Source organism: Phalacrocorax aristotelis, chromosome 9, assembly GCF_949628215.1.
Source record: "Phalacrocorax aristotelis chromosome 9, bGulAri2.1, whole genome shotgun sequence".
Lineage (NCBI taxonomy): Eukaryota > Metazoa > Chordata > Aves > Suliformes > Phalacrocoracidae > Phalacrocorax > Phalacrocorax aristotelis.
Genome location: NC_134284.1, coordinates 28,863,314 through 28,885,410, shown reverse-complemented (window position 1 = coordinate 28,885,410; position 22,097 = coordinate 28,863,314). Strand labels below are relative to the sequence as shown.

General features: G+C 44.5%; 1 protein-coding gene across 1 annotated transcript; it reads left to right on the top strand.

The window, feature by feature from the left end:
* Positions 1–20,481: 20,481 nt before the first annotated feature.
* On the top strand, positions 20,482–21,854 carry GPR132 (G protein-coupled receptor 132). The gene has a single exon (XM_075104096.1). The coding sequence runs from the start codon at positions 20,500–20,502 to the stop codon at positions 21,592–21,594; it is 1,095 nt and encodes a 364-aa protein (XP_074960197.1). The 5' UTR covers positions 20,482–20,499; the 3' UTR covers positions 21,595–21,854.
* The last annotated feature ends 243 nt before the right edge of the window (positions 21,855–22,097 follow it).

Below are 22,097 nucleotides of genomic sequence, written 5' to 3'. Positions count from 1 at the left end.
ACTAATATTTTCAATGTTATCTCTGCTCTGCAAAGTGTTTCCTGCTTTCCTGCTTTCCTGTCTGCAGCATTTCTCTATGGTGCTCCTCATCAACGAAGTCCCAGCGCAGGCATGCTGGGGGCAACCCACAGGCACCTGCCAGCTCAGTAGCAGTTTTCCCTAGCAGGGCACAAACTTCCTAAAGCCACTCACCCTCTGAGGGCTTGGTGCAGCTCTCCAAGGTGACTGCCAGGGTCTTTGTCATGGAGAGCTGGCAGCAAGGCTACCTGACCATACTAGGAGGAGCTGATGCAATATAAACACCATAACCCTTTGAATCTCTGCCACATCAGCTTGGTCAAGCCTAGCTGCAGAGCAAACTGTTGGAGGCTAAGGGGAAAAAAACAGAAGTAAAAAAATTTTTTGGTATATGGCAGAGGTGTCTGGGTGGGATTTGGTTGATCTGAAACCCAGATTTGTCTGAGGCACTTACTCTGCATATGCCAATTCACTGTCCTTCAGCCATTCACCTCGCTGGGGATTTTGAACGAGAAGACAAATTTTACGACTTTGCTTCCGTGGTTGACACGGTTTTTGTATTAACCTGAGATATAATAACCAAAATCAAGATAGCTATGCAGTAGCACAGAGCTCTGGGTAGCCACATTAAAAAGTCATACCTCCTCAGTAAATCACCCCCTTAATGTATACTGAAAAGCTACAGTTTCATCAGCTTTTGGCTCTCTCACGGAAGCCTTGCAAGCTAAAAACAAAGCGAGGCTTGAAATTACAGCATTGTGTGTAGAAGGTGTAAAACCAGCTTGAATTTCCATATATTTTCACCACAGGATAAATATGGTTGCTCAGGCATATAGACCATGCTATAGATGTGCAATTGGTTCTTCCCTCCGAGTCTGACAAGGTTAAACTGACTTCAGGTGTTGGCCCACCCTAGCTGCTACTTTGAGTTTGTAAAAAAACCAGAAACGTGTATTCTTTGAACCGCACCCTTTTCCTCCCCTTACACACTAACAACTGTAACCTTTTTAACTCTGTGGGTGTTAGTTTCCTAGAATAAAAATGGGTTTTTATAAGAAGAAAGCCAGACATCTCCAGCAAAAGGCTACAACCCAGGCTGCAAGTGCAGTGCAAGCAGCAGAGCCAAGCCGGTGGTGCAGTATGGCAGTTGGGGCTGCTAGGCAGTGATTGGCATCTGCTATGCAATTCTATTTATAGTTTACTGTTGCCTTTTATTCCAGCAGTTTGAGCTGAACAAAAGAACAATGTGGACAGGCTGGGATGTTTGGGGACACGCATGTTCAGAGGTGGAGTTCAAAGTGTGAAGCCAAATCCGTTGTTGCTGCAACACACTCACTTGTCCCAGCTCTGGCACGGGTGCGTTGCTGGCAGCAGGGTCTCCCAAAGAGGCTGTTAGATATAATACAGCTGCATACCCCACCTCGTCCCAAGGACACCAACGTACAAACTGGCACCTCTTTACTCTTACCATACAGAAGACAAATCTGTCATTGCCCTAGAGAAGTCAGTAGAGTCAAAGGTCTCTAAGATGCAATGTGTGACAACCAGGTGTGCTATGCCAGGGAGCAGGACTGTCAAACATGATAGGGCTTTTCTCTTCAGGTGAGAGTTCTTTCCTTGATGAGGGAATGATCAGTCACATATTTGACTTAATGTATTTCCCCCTAAGGCACACAGTACCTCACTGCATCAGTGAAAACTGAGGACCACCAAATTTCTATACACCATTCACAAAAATGGGCAAATCAAAAGCAGGAGGACTTTCAAGAGCAAATGTGAGATGCAGGCATTTATTCAGCCTGACAAACCAGAAGGAATCTGACTGTGTCATCCTGCCTTATGATAGCACAGCATGCATCACATGTAGAAAGGCTAGTGCATCAAAAAATCTCAGCAGCTGACACTTCTACATTTCATTTCCAGCAGCAGAACATGAAGGTTTCTGCATTCCCTGCAGACTGCGTGCTATGAACTAGACATTCATGAGAAGCCAGAAACCCGTGTGAGCTCTGTGCTGGGCTCAGCTCAATGGTTTTGGCACTTTGCTGGCCTGATTGCCAGGGTGGAGCAGAGCTAGACTGCAAGTATAAGGGGAAGACTCTGCAGGTAGGCGGTTGCTAGGAGGAAGCTGAGCTTTGGTTTTAGCACAGATCTCATCCCCCTCTATCTGGCTTGAGGGATCCAACCTGTGCTTGGCCCTGTTATCAACTGCAAAACACACCATGGCTGGTTTTTGTCCCTGTACCAGATCAACAACATCACACCCACTGCCACAGACAAAACAAGTTTGAACCACAAGCTACTGAGACTTTTCATAAGGCACAGTTGTATATCATACCAGTGCAGGCAGACTTGTACAGTGGCTTGGCCAGAGGAGCACAGAGCCGAGCAGACTTCAGTCCTCAGTGCTTCTTAGCCCGCGACTATGGCTGTCCTAGAGAGATTCTTGAGCACTTTTCTGCCTTGCTTTTATCATTAAGAAAGTCCTTTTTGCCATCCTATACATGCTGCATTCCCCAGACGGGTCTGCAGCTCAGTCCCCATCCAGTGTGTTGTATGGTAACAAGCGCAGAGCCAGGCATTTGGCTTTTTCCTACCAAGACCCATACTTCAAGGAGCTGTTTTCATTTCCTTATCTTTCATGCTGTAAATTTTAAAGCCATATTCCATCATTTCCAAGAAAAATTAGCCCCAATTGCTTACCAAAAAGATACACAACTGTACAAAAACTGTCTGTGTGGGTAACCTTTTGCACAGCTGTTATGTGAGTGTAATTCTGTGCTTATTTGTATATGGAGGTAGGAGAGGCAAATGTCTCAGGTTTCCTCCATTCATAGGTTCTTGCTGGTCACAACTAGGGGAAGATAACACTAACACAGCGAAGTATTTTCATGTGCGGTGGAACAGAGAAATGCCAAATATCATACCAGCTTTTCTCTTGATAGTTTCTAAATAAAAAAGGGGAGTGAAAAACTCAGCCTGAAAGTCTTTTGAAGACATTGGTCTGGCCAGTCTTCCACAGTTATTTCTGTTTACTGGTCAATGGTGCACAAGCACTTTCCCTAGCATAGTGCTGTGAAAATCCCCCAAAAAGTCAGTGTTATGCAGCACTGAGCTAAAACAAAGCTGGACTCTTTTCTCCCCTATTCTTCGGACAGCCACTCTACCCCAGCAGGAAGTTGATGAAGAGTGCAGAGAAGACGTCTCATATGCAGCTTGCTTAAACATGCTACCTTAAAGGCAGCTATCTAAATAGCACCCAGCAATCAAAAGGTGGAAAGAAATATGCTCCAAATGCCCAATCTAAACTCACCGAGGCTCAAAGAAACATTTCCATTTACTTCAACTGGATTTAGACACAGGCAAGAGAGTTTCTGCCTGTTCTTTATCTGATCTGATCTGATCTTTTTTCTGCCTGGATATGACATCAGTACAATACTACTAAGGCCAACATTTATATTGATGCATTGCTTGTATTATCTCTACTGAATACAGACTAAACTTACTTGAAATGTCTGGGTTGGTTTTACCACCCACAGACGCGCAAACTCTGTTTTCATCTCCAGTCACAGAAGATCTTGTCAAAAGTTTTTGAAAGCGTGAACTCATGGCATCAGTCTCCAGCTTGCCAGAGCAATGACTGTGGGTGATGTTGATTGGGGCCATATTACTGAGAGAAGCATGAAGCAGCAGTGACTCTAAATAGTAATGTTTTTCAGGTTTGTCTGAAGACTCAAGGGCGCAGAGACATGGTGCCTTCCATTTATCTATGGAGGACCAGGCAATTTTCAGTGTTCCACTGTGAAATCTAGTGGGCAAATGCATATGTGTTTCTGAATATCCTAAACCCTGTATCAGCGTGTACAAGTAAGCATCACAGAGAGCATAATCAGGCATGTATTTGACCGCACAGTTGACTGCACCTAAATGGGAACTGTGATATGGTACATCAAAAATACCACAGTGGAGCCCACTGGTCTCTATGAAAACTCCAGTTCTTCAGGACAGAGAGCACTCTCCTCTTTTCTGTCCCACATGTCTGTATGAAGAATGGTCATCTACAGAGAGAAAGCAGTTCTAGCCATCTCAGAAACATTATTCCCGTCCTTCTTTGTGGTTCCCTTTGGGTTTGATATCTATGCAGAGGAGGACAAAGATGAAATCATGGGTTTGGAGCAGTGCACAGACTGGGTCCAGCACCATGTCCAGCCAGGCTGAGCTGGTACAGACAGAAATTTCAACTGTTCTCCTCTGCAGATGGAGGCTACCAAGCCGGCTTCAGCCTCTTCTTCCCCAGTTCCTTCTGGCCTCTGAGAATGAAAGACCTTTCCCCAGAAACCCTCTCCATCATAACTGAACCAAAGTAACTTTTTCACCCCAGAATGAAAGTACATGTCAAGCATTTCCTTAATTTTCCAGAAGAAACGATTCATTTTGAATACAGCTATCATGATTCTATGATATCAAAAGTAAATTCAGTTATCTGCTTGCCTGAGGTTGCCACCCAGTTCCTCCCTGTATTACCTCAGCCCCCAGTAGTCTGCAAGCACTGACAGACCCTCATGGGGTGCTGTAAGCACCTCACTGCAAGTGGAATTGGTAGAAGTTGATCGGGAAGTTGCCTGAAAATTTAATAAATCTGGTCATAACTGACTTTTGCAGGGTCACACACAGCATCTGCAATGACACATGGAACTGGTCTCACAAACAAGGTCTAGGCTGGCAACATAACATTGGGATCTTCTTCCTCCTTCACTTAAAGCCTGAGCTAGGGCACTTGGTAAAGCTCATATGCTCCTTCATATCAATGCTCTTTGCCTTTAAGGAACTCCTGCCAGTGAACTCTTCTTCTCGAACCTGCTCAAACCACCCTCTCATCTTTTTTAGTATCTTCAGTCTTTTCTAGCATGACTGTCACCAGAATGGTCTTTCCCTCGTATCATCACTCCCTTCTATTGGGCTCTAATATGGCTGCTCATCCATGTGAATACCTAGCCATTTCATACATGTTCAAGTGAATATATGTGTAGCACCCAGAGTGGGTATTACTTCCACTGTACAAATAAGGAATAAGTACCTACTGCAGGCACCGTGCTCCTGACAGAGCCTGGCAGCCCAAGCAGTGGGGTTTGGGGCTGTTCATTGGTCTCTTGTCCAATTAGCACACTAGCACAACGATTAAGGTGCACACCCAGAACAGGAGTCCAAGAAATTAAACTTCTGGTCACAAATGGAGTCTGGCAGTTAGAAGAGCTGAACCTAGATCTTCTTACACCTGTACAAGTGACAGAATTTGAAAGCAATCACTTCCCGTGTTAAGGTTTTCTTTTCTCTGAGCTGCTCTTCTGACTGCACTGCTCAGTCTCTGCTTCCTCCACCCGCCAGCCGTAGCAGCTCATTGTGCCACACCTACACAAGCCCAGCAAAGAGCCCAAGCATACCAATGCATGTCTCACTGCTCTGCGGGCACAGCAAGAAGGATAAAGTAAATGGAGGCTGAAATCAAACAGCAACAGCCCAAACTCCCGCGAACCAGGCTGTGTTGTCTGGTTTAGCACAGGGGGCCAGGCCTCTCTCAGGCCCCCTTCTAAAATGCAGCCATGGTTGCTGAGCCACTGTGCTGCAAAAGGCAGCAGCCATGCATGGCTGATGCCAAGTGCACTGTGCGAGAGCATGGGCACTGTTCTGTACCTGAAAGCAATACAGGGGACAGCAATGAGAACAGGCTGTTTCACAAGACTTTTTGAAACCTTTGACTTTGCAGCACTGTTGCAGAAACTCTGATATCCTGTGTGCCCCGCTCAGTAGAAACATTATAGCCCTCAGGTCCTGGGCTGCACTTACACATAGACCCACCAGCACAATGCTTTTTATTCCTTCTATTTTCCGGCTAACTCCACATTTTCCTGTCCTGACCATTTGCTTTTTTGCCTTTCTGATTATCCTCTACTTACAGTAACTAGTATATAATTTCTTCTGCCTCTTCGCACTCTTTCAGTGTATTTTCAGGAGTGGGTCTTCCCCAAAGATATTCCTTGCCATAGATGTCTTTTCGCAATGACTTTCCTAAGTGATGACAGGACTAAGACTTTCAAGGCTGGTGTATTCTAGTCACCCTCCTATCTATACATGTGCATCTAACAAGTTACACACTTTGGGAGCCTGATGAAGTCATAAGCAATCTACTTTCTTTTAGTTCCCGCCACTTATGATTTGACACAGTATCTTTAGCAACTTCCTGAAGCTTTTACAGAGCAGCCTGTGAGTACGGCACGAGTTGGAGCACTTCATCGTCTCCTCTGCAAAAGCCAGATTAAAAAGAAGTAAGTGATTTCTGTCCTTGAGGCAATGAATTACTTCTACTTAGCAGCATTTTGCTTTGTTTTGCTTTGATTACTGCTTCTCCATGCTGTGCCTTCGTGCTTCAGAAATGCAGACTCTGTTGATGTTTCATCATAGTCTAAATCTCCTTGTGATTGATAGACAAAAAGCGTTGTTGGGTCTGTATTAGAGTCCATCGCAGCTGATGGAGTCTTTGCTACCTGTCTTCCGTATGAATTCCTTCTCCCATTAAAAAAAAAACTTATCTCTCACAAAACAATTCTAGTTCCAGCCATGGATAGAAGATAATTAGGACTGAAGGATTTTGGCAGCATACAAGTTGCTGTGAGGTTAGATTTAACTCTCACTGCAGAGCATGAGCCATGAATATAGAATTGTATTAGGAACAGGAATGCTGGGCTTCCTTTGGTAGACCATAATGAGAATTCACATCCAGCCTTTCCTCTCATCCTTACTCTGCTGGAAGAGCAAGACAGGCATTTTATTGAGATGTTTACCTGCTGCTCTAAGGTGACTGGACACACATTTTTTTCTTTTTCTCCATCTTTTATTCACACAGTACAGCTAATCTCTGGCACTCAGAAATGTGGAGACTGAGCTACAATTTTTTGGGAGCTACAATATTCTGGGAGTTTACTTGTTTCTCTGAGACTTCAAAAATACTGGGACCATGCTTAATGCTCTCCTCAGCAAACCAAAGACCTTGCTTTTAAATGAAAGTTGAAACTCCTTTGCGTTTAGCACAGCATAGTAGCTGCAGCTTTAAGGAGACTACAAGTCTTGTGATAAAGTCACAGGTTGGTAACAGCAATTGCACCACACTGGTAGATGGGCAGAATGAATCAGTTTGGGTTCCTTTCTTTGAGACTTTAAAGGATCCTAATTTTGCTTTGAGAGATTCTGAGATTGGTGAGGATCTTTCCTACTCCAAATAAGATTTAGCAACCTACTAGAACCAGGGCTGACCTGTTGACTTGATCAAACTGAATTCTTTCCTGAATTTAGTTTCTCATAGGGTCATCTTCGTTGGTTTTCTTCTCCCTGTTACCTCCCCCATTTGTGTTTATGTTGCAATAGAAAGCACTACAGGTTATAGCTACTGACTTTTCGTGAAATTTTAACATGAAGTTTGCCACTTTTCCAAAGACCAAGGAGCATCTGGGCTTAATTTTAACCTGTCTATCCCATAATCCAATGTAGATCAGCTGTTGCCTCTAAACCAGCGGTTTCTTATCTTCCAGTAACCTCATTTCTGGGTGGGGGGGAGGAGAAGTAAAAAAACCACTTATTTGGCTCTTCAGCACTCAATAGGCAAGGCTGATTTTCTTCTGAGCACCCTCTCTGTACAGGTTTCTGCCTGAAACTGCAGGCAACTCTTTCAGGTTCAACATTTCCCATGCCTCCTGGGGGGACATTGATCCTGTAGCCTCATCATGATCACAAAAATAGCATTGCTGTCAAAGTAGAAGTGCCCGAGGGCAATATTTCAAATATCTATCTCAGCTGCCCCGACAAAGCTCATTCCCACTTCATAACTGAAATGGAAATTTCACAGCTTTGTGCATAATGATTTTGCCCTCCCAACCAGGTTCTATATTTTTGTATACAAGAGGCTACAAAGGTGCATGTAAGTCAGTGGTTCCCACACCAGAAAGAGCTGGGAGCGGGGAAGCGGAGAGTATCGCTGCAGTTACAAAGAGGGTCATGCCACTGCTTACATTAGCAGTTGCAGCCTCAATGCAATAGGAATGTGGCTGGAGTGGCAGCTGCAGCAACTGCTGTGCCAGACAACATGAGGACAGATTTCTGTGTCTGCTTTCTGTGACTTAGTGCCTAGGCATCTGGCCTGAGCTCAGCACAAGCTCACGTTCTGCTTGCCTTTTCTTGATACTCAGTGCAAAGCTGTTGTGTTTTCAGTGTGCCATGGGGTGTAATTAGCAATAAGCAGTTCAGTGCAGTTCCATGTGAGGTTGTTTTTATTTCCTTTGACCCCTTTTCCCTCCCTGCACAGACTCAGCTGCCTGTACAAAAGCATCTGGATATCTCATCACTGCTCCTGGCTCCAGGGTTGCTGTGCATGTCTCACGCATGGAGTCAGGACAGATCTGGCAGGGTTTAGCAGAGAGGACAGATTCTACATCCCTCTGCCACACATTATTCCCTTCTGAGTGGGTGTGCCTCACTGTTCAAAAATCACTGCCTTAAACTGAAGCCTTTTGGGGCCAGCGAATATGGAGGAATGCTATTTTCACTTAGCCCTGCCTCCTATGCTGGGGCTATAAAGGAGCAATGGAGGAGGATGTAGTCAAGGATCCCACCATACTGGCAGAAAACCCATGACCTTTACAGCTGCTTTCTTAGAGCACATCAGGCTTAGCAGAATCTGTCTCTTAGGCTACCGCTTCTTTGATCTCATCTGCCTTAATGAATCAAGGCTATTTTTAAAGCAGGGTATTTAGTGCAGAGAGATGCTACCAAACACATCTAAGGTTCAGATCTGGCTGCTGTCAGTGGAGAAGAGCCTGTGACAAAAACTTTCTCTAAGAACCAAATATCCTGCTGTGGACCTGAAGTCCTTAACATCAAATGTTCAGTGCTGAAACTGAAGCGGAAAGTGAAGTGGGTTGTATCACTGCACAGGCGAGCAGGGCCTGACTGGAGTGGAAAAGTCCAAGAGAAGCGGGAAATTCAGAACAGCGTTTATCAGAAGCAATGTATGACTTTAATATCCCTGAAGAGGATATTTTGTGGAATATCTTGTAGCTGGGATTTTTACATGAGTAACTTCCAGGGTGGACTCTAAGAGTCCCAGTGAAAAATGAGGTGCTCATTGTGTTAGGTGTACAAAGAGCTGGAAGAGATCACAGCTGAGGATTTGGACAAGATGCTACAGGAGATTTAGCAGAAATGAGTGGGCTTACTGAGATGTCAGAGACATGTATGGGTGCAAAGAGAAATCTCTGAGTATCACATTTTTTGATGGTGTAACTAAGGTCTTAAGCGGAAAACCCTGCCAGTGGTATGTGAGCTATAGGAGGTGACCCAGATGGCAAAAAAAGGAAAATGGTAGTTCTCCAATTAGTTGAGAGTGAATCATAGGACAAGAAGGAACAAAGAAACTGAGTTTCATCATAAATGAAAAAGGAGGAAACATTGGTATCTGAGTTCAGAGCAGTCGTAAACATCATCTTTAACTGCTCTGTTAAAAATAGGATTGTTTCAATTATAGAAGGCACTGTGGTTTTCACAAAACTGCAGATCCCACCTGCTGAGACATATTCACTTTAGACAAAAGTAAAAAAAATTTGAGGGGAACTGGCTAGACTTCTCAGTGACAAGCAACATACCAGTGAACCCAAGTCGGCAGGTCACAAAATTATTTTGGGCATCTTTTTGCTTTGTTTTTCCCAAGCAACCCCTTTAGTACTGATGCTGCTACCAGCAGCAGTGCAGCTCCCACATCACAGCAGGTCCCACACATACCCACAAGACCAGTAAACTCCCCATGGGAGAGAGCTAATCTACCAGCAGAAGGCCAAAGCTCAACACTGTCTTTGCATTTTCCTACTATTGGCAGAGAGCAACCATCCTGACTGTGCTCACACTTTTCAGTACAGCTAAGCCACAATCTGAGTGGAAGATTTCAGAATGATGAAAAGGACACCATATTTTAGGGATGTAGCAAAAGCCTGTGATCACTGTGAGTCGCTATTGCAATGGAGGTGTCAGTGCAGGAAGGGGCAAAGCTTGTGAATTGGGAGTTTGATCAGGAGATGTGTTTGGTTATGAATAAATATCCTTTGCAAATGGGACTGCCTGGTGGCAGTCCTGCCTGGACGCTTGTGCCCTGAGCCAGCATCCTCTGGCTTCTGTGGGAACTCGAGCAACAAAAGAGGTATGAGCTACCATTTGTGGATCTCCTGGGACATCAGCAGTTTGAAAACCACGGATTGACTTGTGACAGAGGGATAGAAAGCAGCAGTGGGATGCTGAAAGGCAGGAATGAACCATGGCAATGAAGAGACCACATATAGGGAAAGACAGACCCAGGTGATGACAGGTTGGCAGGATGTGACCAGGTCAGCAATGGAGGTCAGAGCCTGGGCAGGGCTCAGCAGCAGCAGGCCACCAGCATGCAGGACCAAGCTGCAGTTGGACACAACCCTTGGCCATTCATAAAAACAAACCAATGAAGACATTGCACAAAGAAGACAAACAGAGCCATGAGCCAGCCACAATCCAGAGCCAATTTACAAACAGGCAAAGAAGCTTATCACAAGGTAGGATAACTGAGTGGTCACTAAAACACATGCCCTCTACCCTGCTCTGCTACAACAGCATTGCTCTGTTCATGTGTGGCAGCAATAGAGCCCAAGGTCCCCATGGTCTTTGTGGGTCCAGGAGCATGGAGGTGCTGGGTGCCAGCTAAGGTCTACCACAAGCCATAGGCATGGCTATGCCATTTCCATGCTGATCACCTTGCCTGCCTGAGAGGTGATGAGATTGAATGTTCATACCTCTGGATATGATGCTTCTCCTCGCACGGACAAGTCTCTCTCGGCCACTTGTGGCCGTGGTTCTCCATTGTTTGTTCATGCACAGACTTGAAGGCCTTCACTTCAGCCTTGCGTTGGTCCAGGTGTCTCATGTGGCCACCTGCCAGCATGTACTGAAGGCTGAAAAGATGTATGACCTCAGTCCACATGTCTCCAGCAACTCCGGGTGAACGGTTGCTGCCCCAGAGATGATTTTGAGTCTTAACAGTTTGGGGTGAACACAGCTCTAGCACAGGTCTTGCTGTGGTTCCTACCATGTTTCTAATTGGAGGTGCCAGAGGTTTGGCAGGAGTCTCCTGTTTGAAGGCCTGGATGACTGAGGGTCAGAAAAAGGAGGATGTCCATAAGTAGCTGCTGGGGAGATCCTAAAGGATGACAGAGCACTCCTTTTTAAGGAGTCCACCTGTGGGTTTGAACATAGGTCTTGGTACTTCTCTGTTCAGCCACTTGAAGCCGTATTTTCCTTAACCTGTCAACTAGATACAGTCAGCTGTAGCAGTGTGCCAGCATGGCCAGATCTCCTTGCCTTGTTAAAACAGCCTGCTCCCTGAGACCCCAGCCTGCTCTTTCAGGAGTCTGGAGCAGTATTCATCCACATGTACACCCTCAGTGTCAAATCTGCCAGCATTTGGCTGTGTTTTGACATCTAGGAGCACCCCAGGGCCGGTCAGAGAACCTGTGCATGGGAATCCCCCGTCATCTCCTTCTTCCAAGACTTCATAATTCCAACACGAGCCAGCAAGAAGGTCTGGCCAGTTAGGTTTCCAAATGAGCCACTCGAGTAGCAGAAGCCTTATTTAAATACTCATCACTGCCAAGACTATCAATTAAGCTGTGATAGCTTTAGGGAGGCATTGAGCAAGAGTGCTTGCTGGTTTTATGTGTGAAGAAGGCATGTGCATCAGCAGCACAAAACTCACCAGCCTCAGGACTGCTCTCAGCTGTTCACTTTTCACTACCACTGCTCTGAAACCTATGCTTTCCTCAGCCTTTTGATTTGATGGGCTTTATAGTTTAGCCTCAAATTTATTACAGTATTTCTGGGGTTCCTGATGACTCTCCTGGGCATGATGCCATTCCTCTGGCTGTGGGACCTTTTCTAGACAAGCTGGTAGGTACCAGAGAGTAAACCTGCCCTGCAACAGCCACTTTCTGATGTTTTCAGGGAACAGAGAAACTTTGCTAGGTCCAAAAGTCCCAAAATCATGAGTCAAGGCGGAATCATGAGACGGGGGAAAAGTCCACTGGCATGGGGGGATTTTGGGGTCTGCTTTTTGTCTGTGAACTTCCCCTATCTACTCCATACGACATGCATGTAGTTTTACCTACTTTTAGATGTGTCGAATAAGGTGGTTTTAAATTCTGTAGCAGGTTTCCTTTATACATTTCTCTCTTACCTGCCCGGCATTCCTCTCTACTCTGCATTCCCTCACCAGGTGGTGTTACATGGCCCAAAGACACCCAGTTTATGGAAGGATCACAGTTTTAAGCTGGGTCCTTCTTCAACTCTGAATTATGCAATAGTTCGCTCCCAGCTGCTTATTTTAGCAGAACAGCATATTTGTAGAATGTAGGAAGGGGAAAGTGGATGTGTGGATCTACGTAGATGCCCACACACAGGCATTTAAAATCTCTGGTTGCTGAGAGTTCATGTCTATGAAGAGTGAATCATGAGATAAATCAAACACCTTCTTATCAGAAACAATTGCTGAGTTCCTTTCCTGAATGGCAGATGATTAATATCTTCTCTCTTCTGACAAAAATAATCTTTTTTAGTAAGAGTCCTTACATCTGCAGTATAGAGTTAAATATTAAGGCTGCATAACTAATCTCAACGTCCTGCTGCTTCCTTACAGCAGCTATTTTCAGGCTAAAAATGCTCCATAGCTTGTTTTAAACACCACTATTCAACAGGGGCATTATCTGCTTTCACCACAGTCTGCTGTCTTGCAGTTGGAGATTAGTGTAACCACTGATGCAGAAGTGGTTGCTTCTAGCAAAAAAAGCTACCTGAACTTCACATGACTACACTTGGTGACAAACACAAAGTGTATGCCATGCATCAATTCAGCAGAAGACTATGTAGAGGTGTTTCTTGTTTCTTGAGTGTTCTTATTAACTCTATCCCAGCCAAAACCAAGCACATCTAACAAATACAAGAAACTTGCCACGTTCATCTTTCAGGAATCATGTATAATTTTTTTTTCCTGACTAGGCATTAAAGCTGCTTTGAACAGTGTTTATTTGTTTCCTTCTGATCAAGCTAGGTTGCAAGCAGATATTTTAAAATGTTGTGCTCAGGCTGGATTCCCAATATAGTCCTGTAGCTTATAAAAACACCCTTTTTTCTCTACAGAGCTTTGAAACAAAATAGTTTCAAAATTATGTATTTGTACATTATATTATTATACTCAAATTTGAAACTATATAGTTCCAAATCCCACTATCTTGTGCGTGTCAGTAAAAATGGTCGGTCTGCTGGGTGGAGCCATTGCTGCTTTTCCTTTGTATGCTGAGCCTTGCTTATAGAATTACTTCATCTACTAATTTGCTTAAGAAACCACAAACATTTCTCCTACTTTCAAGCAGAGCAAATAATCCTCAGCAGTTTCTTACTTTCTATTAAAGTTAACAGACACAAAAGCTAGTGGCTGGAAAATTTAATAGTTCATAAAGTTTACAGACAGGTAATGTAGGTTCTGCATGAGAAAGAGAAGCCCAGGTTCAGAAGAGGAGTGATATCACTGGTGATGAGTATTGTAGATGGCATATCTCTCATAGCTGGGAACCGATGTCTTACGATACTAGGTTTGAGTGGTCAGGCTGACATCATGTTACTATTCTCGTATCACATAGTTACAGTAGCACATGCTGTGAAGGAAAGCACACAAAACCACTCAGGAGAAACTCAGGTCCTGTTTCACTGAAGGTTGATTTATTCTTTAAAACATGCAGATTGTTATCCTTTCCAAATACTGGAGACAGGAAGGAAGGTGTGAAGGGATGGTGTGTTTTTACCTTAACCATTATAAGCATGACTTTTTAAAATATTATTCTTAATATCCACATAAACTCGTCAAAATTTTCAGCTCTAACAATAATCCTTGGCATAGAAGGACAATCAGAAAATTATTAGAAAATGAAAAATATATAATGTGCTCTGCTGATCTAACGGTACCCATGTTATGGATTTCACTGTGTCTTTTTTCTCTTCTGTCCCTCTATATCTCAGGTGAATTAATCCAAAGACTTCCAACCAGTGATTTCTTCAACTATTTTGCTTTTTTTGACTTCTCCCTCTCTTCCCTGTAACTGTACCTGCACTTTGCTTTTTTCCCTTTCTTAATAGTGGTTATTTTTATCACTCCAACTTCTTTGTTGGAAGTTGAAACAGTTTTACATGAGTAGCTAACAGGCAAATAAAATAAAAAAAGGGGGCAAAATAAACCCTTTGCTTTTCCCCTTGTTTTCACTTCCCTTTTTACACCTCAGTGTTAGCAAAAACACTTCAGTCTCTTGAGGGAAGACCAAATATTATTGCAACTGGCCTGAATGAGCAGCAAGAACACCCAAACCCAATAAGTCTCTGCACCTCTCAGGACCCTGTTCTGCTTCATTCAGGGACCAGACTCCAGTGAAGATCTTAACATTCACTCGGAAGTGATAAGCTCTAAGCCGACAGAGTCACCAAAGTCCACATGTTTCTCAGGGCTTAGCAGTGGCATTTTCAAGGCAAAATAATTGAAGACAGCGATGTGGTTAGAGATGCTGTCCACCTCCAAGTGACTCCAACAGCCAGATGCACTGTTTATCCAAAGTGGTCTGCTTAGCATTTGCAGCGCCCACAGAGAAGGTGCCTGGTTGGGTAAATCAACAAAATTAGAATAGAATAGAATAGAATAGAATAGAACAGAACAGAACAGAACAGAATAGAATTATTAAGGTTAGAAAAGACCTCTAAGATCATCAAGTCCAACAGTCAACCCAACACCCCCAGGCCTCCTAAACCATGTCCCAGATTGCCACGTTTACACATTTTTTAACACCTCTAGGAATGGAGACTCCAACACCTCGCTGGGCAGCCTGTTCCACTGCTTGACTACAACTCGGTTGCAAAGACCCCTAAATAGTCAGCAGGGATCAGTAGTGCCACTGGAGACTGATGGAGGGTGCAGCTCACACTACCGCCAAACTGCTCTCAGTACATCCCCTACCTCCACCTGCCTTTGGCTGCTCCACTCCTGGCAATGTGCTACTTACTGCTAATTCCCTTATGCCAGCCCTGTTGCTGTGACCCTAGTGAGCCACTTCAGAAAGGCCAACTGGTGGACAGCTGACCCAGATAGAAAAAGGGGATAGTTTTCTGCTAGCTTACCACTCTGTGCACTACTCTGTGCATGTTCATTGCATGTAACCTACTGGTCAGGGACAAGGCAGAAAGGAAAATAGATGACAGACAGGTTGTTATTCTGGTGTGTCTGTGATCTGAAACCACACCATCACAGCATCCCAGGTTCACGATTTAACCTCCCATGACATGCAGGGCATGTGTGTTCAATGATCTGATCCCTGATGCTGGGTAGGAGAGAAGACAGGCGACCATCGCACAGGCTTTCCTGCACAGCAAAGCCGTGTTTTGGCCCCTGTCCACAAGATGGAAGTTCTGATTTCTAGACCAGATACCTTCTGGTATTTGAAATCTGTGGCTTTCTAGGAAAGCCTGAGAAAGAGCACCTTTCCATTGCTCCTGGTAAATCCAGGCCACCTGCCACGAGGAATGCAAGGTACACTGGATCAAAGAGAAGGTAAGGAACGGGCAGTCAATCTCAATCTGGTTTCAGCCCTGCTTGGTAGGACTGCAGCAAGACACTTCTGCTGCTTTCTCACCACACTCCAGGAAAATGGGATTTCACATCTGTCATGCCTCTTCCATCTACAACCCTTTTCCCTTGAGCATCTCCAGGTGCCCTGCCCTTTTCCAGGATTTTCCCTCCATAAGTTCTCAATAGATTACAGCGTGTAGGCACTCCATTTTAGGAGTAAGAAATGTAATTATCTATTCATCTAACAGCGTGAACATAACACAACAACATTAGAAATGCTAGGCCTACCGAGCCCAATATTGTAGCTATAACCTAGCCCAAGAGCAGATGTCCAGGGAAGAGTGTAAATACGGAGCAGGCACACAGCAAATCTTCCTTAGTGGATTACCCCACCTTCACATTTGTCCTCAGGCATTTCCTGAGCCAGAGGTGATGTCTCTGTCCTGGAAGATGAGATATTTTGCACGTCTTGAAGGTGAGAAACATGCACATGCTGACTGCGGTTTGTCAAGTACAGCAAGTCGCACAGAGCAAGGAGCCTCAGAATGCTGCTAAATGTATGTTGAGCTATTGATGCAAAACACAGCCAGGACCTGATGTAGCACTTAGTAATGGTTAGCGAGCCCTAGCAGAATAGGAAAGTCACAGAAAGATGAGAACAGCTACTTTGGACAGGCTTTGCTCAATTGAAAGCTACAAAACATCTAAGAAAACTAATGCATTGAAACAGCTTGTGTCTTACAAATGCATTCTTGGATATTGCTCATCCTTGGCATCACAGCTATGTTTGACCCTTTATGAATGCTTGAAAATTGCTGGATGTGATAATTCTCTTAAGTTCTGCTCTTCCAACCAATCAATGTTTCTATTACTAAAATTGTTCATCACAAATATTAGCAGAAAATTAACCCAGAAATGTTGTGTGTTTTTTTCAGCTGTGTAATTATTATTATTTTTAATTTGAATTTATATTTAAGATTCAGTCCTGCACCAGTGTGGGACCACAACAAAGTGCTTGCAGATAACCGGGTGCCTTTTTAGATAAAGCAGTACAGTTATTAATTCTACATTAGACAGATGTGAGGATACATCCATCATAGCCCAGTCACCACAGAAGAAGACAGAACTGGGAATCTTCTGGGCTAAGCCGAGTATCAAAACAGCAAACTCTAAAGGCCTGACAACAGGATGAAAATGTGCATTCAGTTGCAGATGGGCAATGTCACAGGGAGAAATTTCATAAATTGCCTGCTGCATGTTGCTTTCTGATCTTCAGTTTAAGGAGGAAACACCTCCACAGGCCTCGAGAGCTAAACAGAGACAAGTGAAGCTCAGAACTGGGGCTGGATGCAGTGGCCAGGGCCAGAAGACTTCCCTGGACAGGGCAGAGAGTCAGGAGAAGGTGAGGGAGGGAAGTAGATGGATGTTCTCCTCTCCTCCTTCCTGGTATAGGGCTGAGACATAAAGTATTACTGCTGGGAAGGATCCAGGCTCCTGAGGTGACAGGCCAGACCTTCAGGAGAGGCATTCAGCACGTTTTTTTTCTACAAGTGTAAATTCACATCTATAGCTGCACTTTGCCAGTTAAGGCTTTGCGCTTGGTGGCTGACAGCCATTTAAGGGTGAAGGTCTCTTCAGCTCAGTCTCAGCCCTGTGGCTTAGGCCTTATGCCAAAAGCCAAGACAGAAGCATGCCCCATGCAGGCAGCTTAAAAAGTCGCAGACATCTCCTTCCTGAGGCTCACTCACGGGTGCTAAGCGTGGAAAGGAGACTTGCAGCAGGGAGGAGGCAAAGGAAGGAGGCAGGAGAAAGAAACATTGGGAGCCATGTGTCTACAGAATAACTCTTCTACCACTTCCTTCCTGCCCTGCACCACCGCTGGCTATTTGCTGGCGAGACAGGTACCTCTGGGGGAAGCATGCCTTCGCACAACGAGCAATGAACAGCAGGCATAGGCAGTGCAGAAAGGAGAACATTCAGACAAACACAGGATCAAGAGAAGTGTACAAAGCCCAGGGGGTGGGAAGGAGAGGGCACCTTCAACCACTCTTGAAGGTTTTTTTGCTAAGGCACAAGGGGTAGACAGCTGCTGAGCAACCAAGGTGGGTGCGACTGTGCAGCATCCCCACCTCAGCTGCTGCCATCTCCCTCACGTATGAATCCTATTCACCTGCTGTGCTTCACCTTAGAAGGGGAGGTCTCCAAGACCGCTTTGTGGTGTGCAGGTGTACAGCAGCTCTCACATCAGTCAGACATGTCTGAGTCGAAGGCAAGCTTTCATATGCCACAACCCAGGTGAGGTCTGGGCAGAGAACTGCTGCTGACCCTAAAACCAAGCTCTCTTTTTATCCCCTCTCTACAGCAGTTTAGTAGGTGGCCCAGAGAAGGCCCCACCTCATTCACCAAGGGTGGCAGATGCCCAGAGGCAGCAAAAAAATCAGGTCACCACCAGCCCTTATCACAACCATCATTTTTCTAAGTTAACACCAGCTATCAGTACACTTTCACTGCTAGGAAAGAAAGGAAGTAATTTTACACCCTCTCACGCAGAAACCTTGCAGCAGCCCTGCTGAGTTCCGTGCCATCTTCCTCCCACACAGCAGTGAGGATCCTCTTCTACAGTTGTTCTTACGGTGGGACATTTGAAGCTAAAGGAAACATCAGATCCCTCTTGAGAGGGCCTGAACATACCCACTGGACTCTAGATGGTCCGATTCTCACACGTGGAGGGATACAGCCCTCTGGTAAGACACTCTGGTCCAACCAGCACAGCAACCGCTGCCTGCTAACCCTCATCAACTTGTCAGTACACAAGCGGAGCATGGTTTGCCATAAGGGGAAGTAGAAGGTAGTCGCAGAATGTGGTCCCACCCTCCAGTGTACTTCTTACACACACAGAGCACCTTCTCAGTTCCTCTGTCTGTGGAGGCCCCTTCCAAACATCCTCACCCTGGGAAACAGCTCACAACTGCTGCTGGGGTTGGGGATGGCAGGTACTGCTGCCTCTGCCCCGCCTGCTTGCTTGCTGGGGCGTCTTCACTCAGAAGCTGCTGTCATTGAGCGGGCTCTGACTGCATCGGGGTACTTGCTGGAAACGAATGCCTCTTGGCATGGGCAGGGAGAACCTCTCTTGGTGTTTGTGGCTAGCACCATTCTGCTCTAAGGGTCTCGCAGGCAACCTGTGTCCATTTTCTCATACCATTCTCATCTTCTGGTAACTAAAGTCAGGGGACCTGATTGCCCTTCAAGCTGTAGGGATCTCACATGGCAGGTGCCCTGTAAGGCATTCACGGTGGATCTGCTTGTGCCACCCCAGGGACTGCTCTTGCCCATATGGAGGGGAAGGTCGGTCCCCACCAGCTTGTCCACCCTTCCAGAGATGCAGGAGATAGTCTCACTGCACTGGGAGCAGACTGCTTCTCCTTGGTCTGCTGGAGGTGGGCCCAAAGAAGCAACAAATACATGTTCCGAGGCTACTAAAAGCTGCCTTCTCCCCTGCATGAACTCAGTGTTAAAGAAACTGCTCATACACAGTGTAGACCAAGAAAGCTCACGCCCCTCCTCTGTCTGCAGGGACTCAATCTCTGTCAACACATCTCCTGCTTCTGGAGTTAGCTGACTATTCCCTGGAGCAGGTATCCATCCCATAAGGGAACGCCCAAAAGATTAGATCAGACAAGACCTTTTTTTTATCAAGGATGTTATACAGTGGACACCTTCAACTCATAAATACAGCAAAGTACAATTTTAAGGGCACACAACACTGTTACGGTACACCCACCTCCATATTCTACTCTTCACTTGGAGAAGACTTCTGCATGGAAATCATCATATGACTTTGCAAGAAACGCTTCTCCTAGCGCTACTTAACACTAACCAAATACCAGGTCTGCTCTTGTGTACGTTATCATGGAAAGGTGGAATTTTTTTGTTAACTTTCTTCACCTCCATTTCTTCAATGTGTGTATATTCTTCTTTTTGGTCTTGTTTACTTCCTCCAACTGTTCTTATTTCCTGTTGTTTCCCAGAGGCACCAAACAGATGTGGTAGGCAGTTTCACTGGTTTACTATGGTCAGGGTTATAGAGCACTACACGTTTTTGTTCTTCAGCTGCTGTTATTAATAAAGAGGAGGGAGAAGAGAAGTATGAATTAGCTAGATGTGAACCACTATGATGTAATACAGTGTGAAGGTACACACCAGTGGCCAGATTCCAGTTCCTGTATGCTGGGTAGTCTCTGACACAACAACTACCACCACGCACTTCAGAGAGTTTCCCCATCTGACCAATCATAAATGATAGCTTCTTTGGAAGTCTGCCTCTGAAATCTCTACAGTTTACATTTTTTCCTACTCAGTTTGAAAAAAAAATTAATTGAAGACTAATGCCCTTAATTTCCTCCGGGAATTGACTAAGTAACTGATCAGCAGCTCTGTCTTATTTATGAGGCAGCCTGGTTTAGGGGCAGTCCCCAGTACCCTGTTTTAGAGAACAGGCATTCTGTAGTCAAGAAATTCCTTGTTAAGAAAGGCATTTTTCCCGGAAGTAAATCAGACCTGATTCCCAGGAGACCAGCAGGTCTCGGAAAACTTGCCTGTCTCAGACGCTTCCCCAAGACAAACACACTACTTGTTCCCCTGACATGTCCTGTTGGCACCTATGGGACGATAAACTTTACTGACACATTTTTAAGTGATGCAAATGCTGACTGTCCACCTTGTCTTCTGATTCTCAGGAAACACCAGCTGGAAAAAGAATAATGGAAAATTGTACAGACACAAATAATAGTTCCATCTGCCACGATATGTCCTATGGAGAAAGCAAGACACTTCTGGTTGCTGTTTACAGCATCGTTTTTGCCGTAGGCCTTCCAGCAAATTGCTTAACTTCCCTGTTTACATTTGTACAAATCCAAAGTAATAACGTAATTGGCATCTACATTTTTAGTTTATCGTTGTGTGAGCTGATGTATTTAAGTACCTTGCCTCTCTGGATTATCTACGTGCAAAATGGGCACAACTGGGATATGGGTGTAACGGCTTGCAGAATAACAGGATACATCTTTTTCTGCAACATATACATCAGCATTCTGCTTTTGTGCTGCATTTCTCTGGATCGTTATTTGGCAGTGGTGTATGCTCTGGAGTCAAGGGGAAGAAGAAGAAAGAAAATGGCAATCACAATAGTGTGTATGCTCTTTGTTCTGGTTGCAATAATCCACATTCCTGTGTTTTACATGGATGATACAGAACAAAAACATAAGACCTGCTTTGAGACTTTGCCCCTCAACATACAATTGGCTTCTTTGAGCATTGCTAGATTCCTATTTGGATTTGCCATACCTTTCATAATCCTCATTTTCACAAACTACAAAATTTTCCAAAATACAAAAACAAGCAGCAGCTTGACTTGCCATGAAAAAGCCAAAGTGAAATATCTGGCAATTGCCATTATTGTCATTTTCCTGATCTGCTTTGCTCCCTACCATGTGGTACTCATAATAAGATCCATATACTTTATGCTTCATCAGAATTGCTCATGTCCATTTGAAAAAAAAATATATTCAATTTTTACAGCATTTCTGTGTTTAGCCACTGCAAACAGTGTTGCTGATCCAATCCTCTACGTACTGGTTAGTGAAAATGTCAGAAAAGATTTTTATAGGAGTCTGAGAAGATGGAGACTGAACTCATCCAGGCTGAATTCATCCATTAATCACAAGACGGAGAGCATTGAATCAAAAATGTCAAAAGAATCACAGGAAGAAGGGCTAAGAGAAGAAAACAAAGAAATACCAGAATCATCTGACATTCAAAAGACATATAATGGCAAAGACCAAGAAGGTGATAGCTAGCATTTAGCTGCTGGCACAAATTATAAGTTCCGAACACCAGCTACAGGCTGCAGACAGCAGCACACAAGTATTTACATGTTGACATCCATAGGAAGTTTTGCCATGTGCATGAGCCAGTAACTCCTTGAGGATGCTACAGGAGTGATGCTTCTTATTTCTGCTCGTCTCCTACTATAAAGTTTGCCCACAAGTATCATTGGTGAAAATACTGCTTTGCTAAGAACATGCGGAATAAACTAAGTAATTTACTTTGACTCAAACTGAAATCTTAAAAGCTTATTTTTTGGACTGGCTCTTTTTCTCATGTAAATTCAGACCCAGTTTTATCTTCTGAGATGGACAAAAAAATAAAAAGTCCCTGCTGAGAAGAACAATGTAGGGCCCATTCTTCTGGTTGACATTTTTAGTTCTTGAGGAGTTCAGGTTCAGGTTCTCATACACGTACTCTTGTTGTTTATGATCGTGGTTAACCAGTGGAAAATATTAAAAATGAGGAAGTCTTT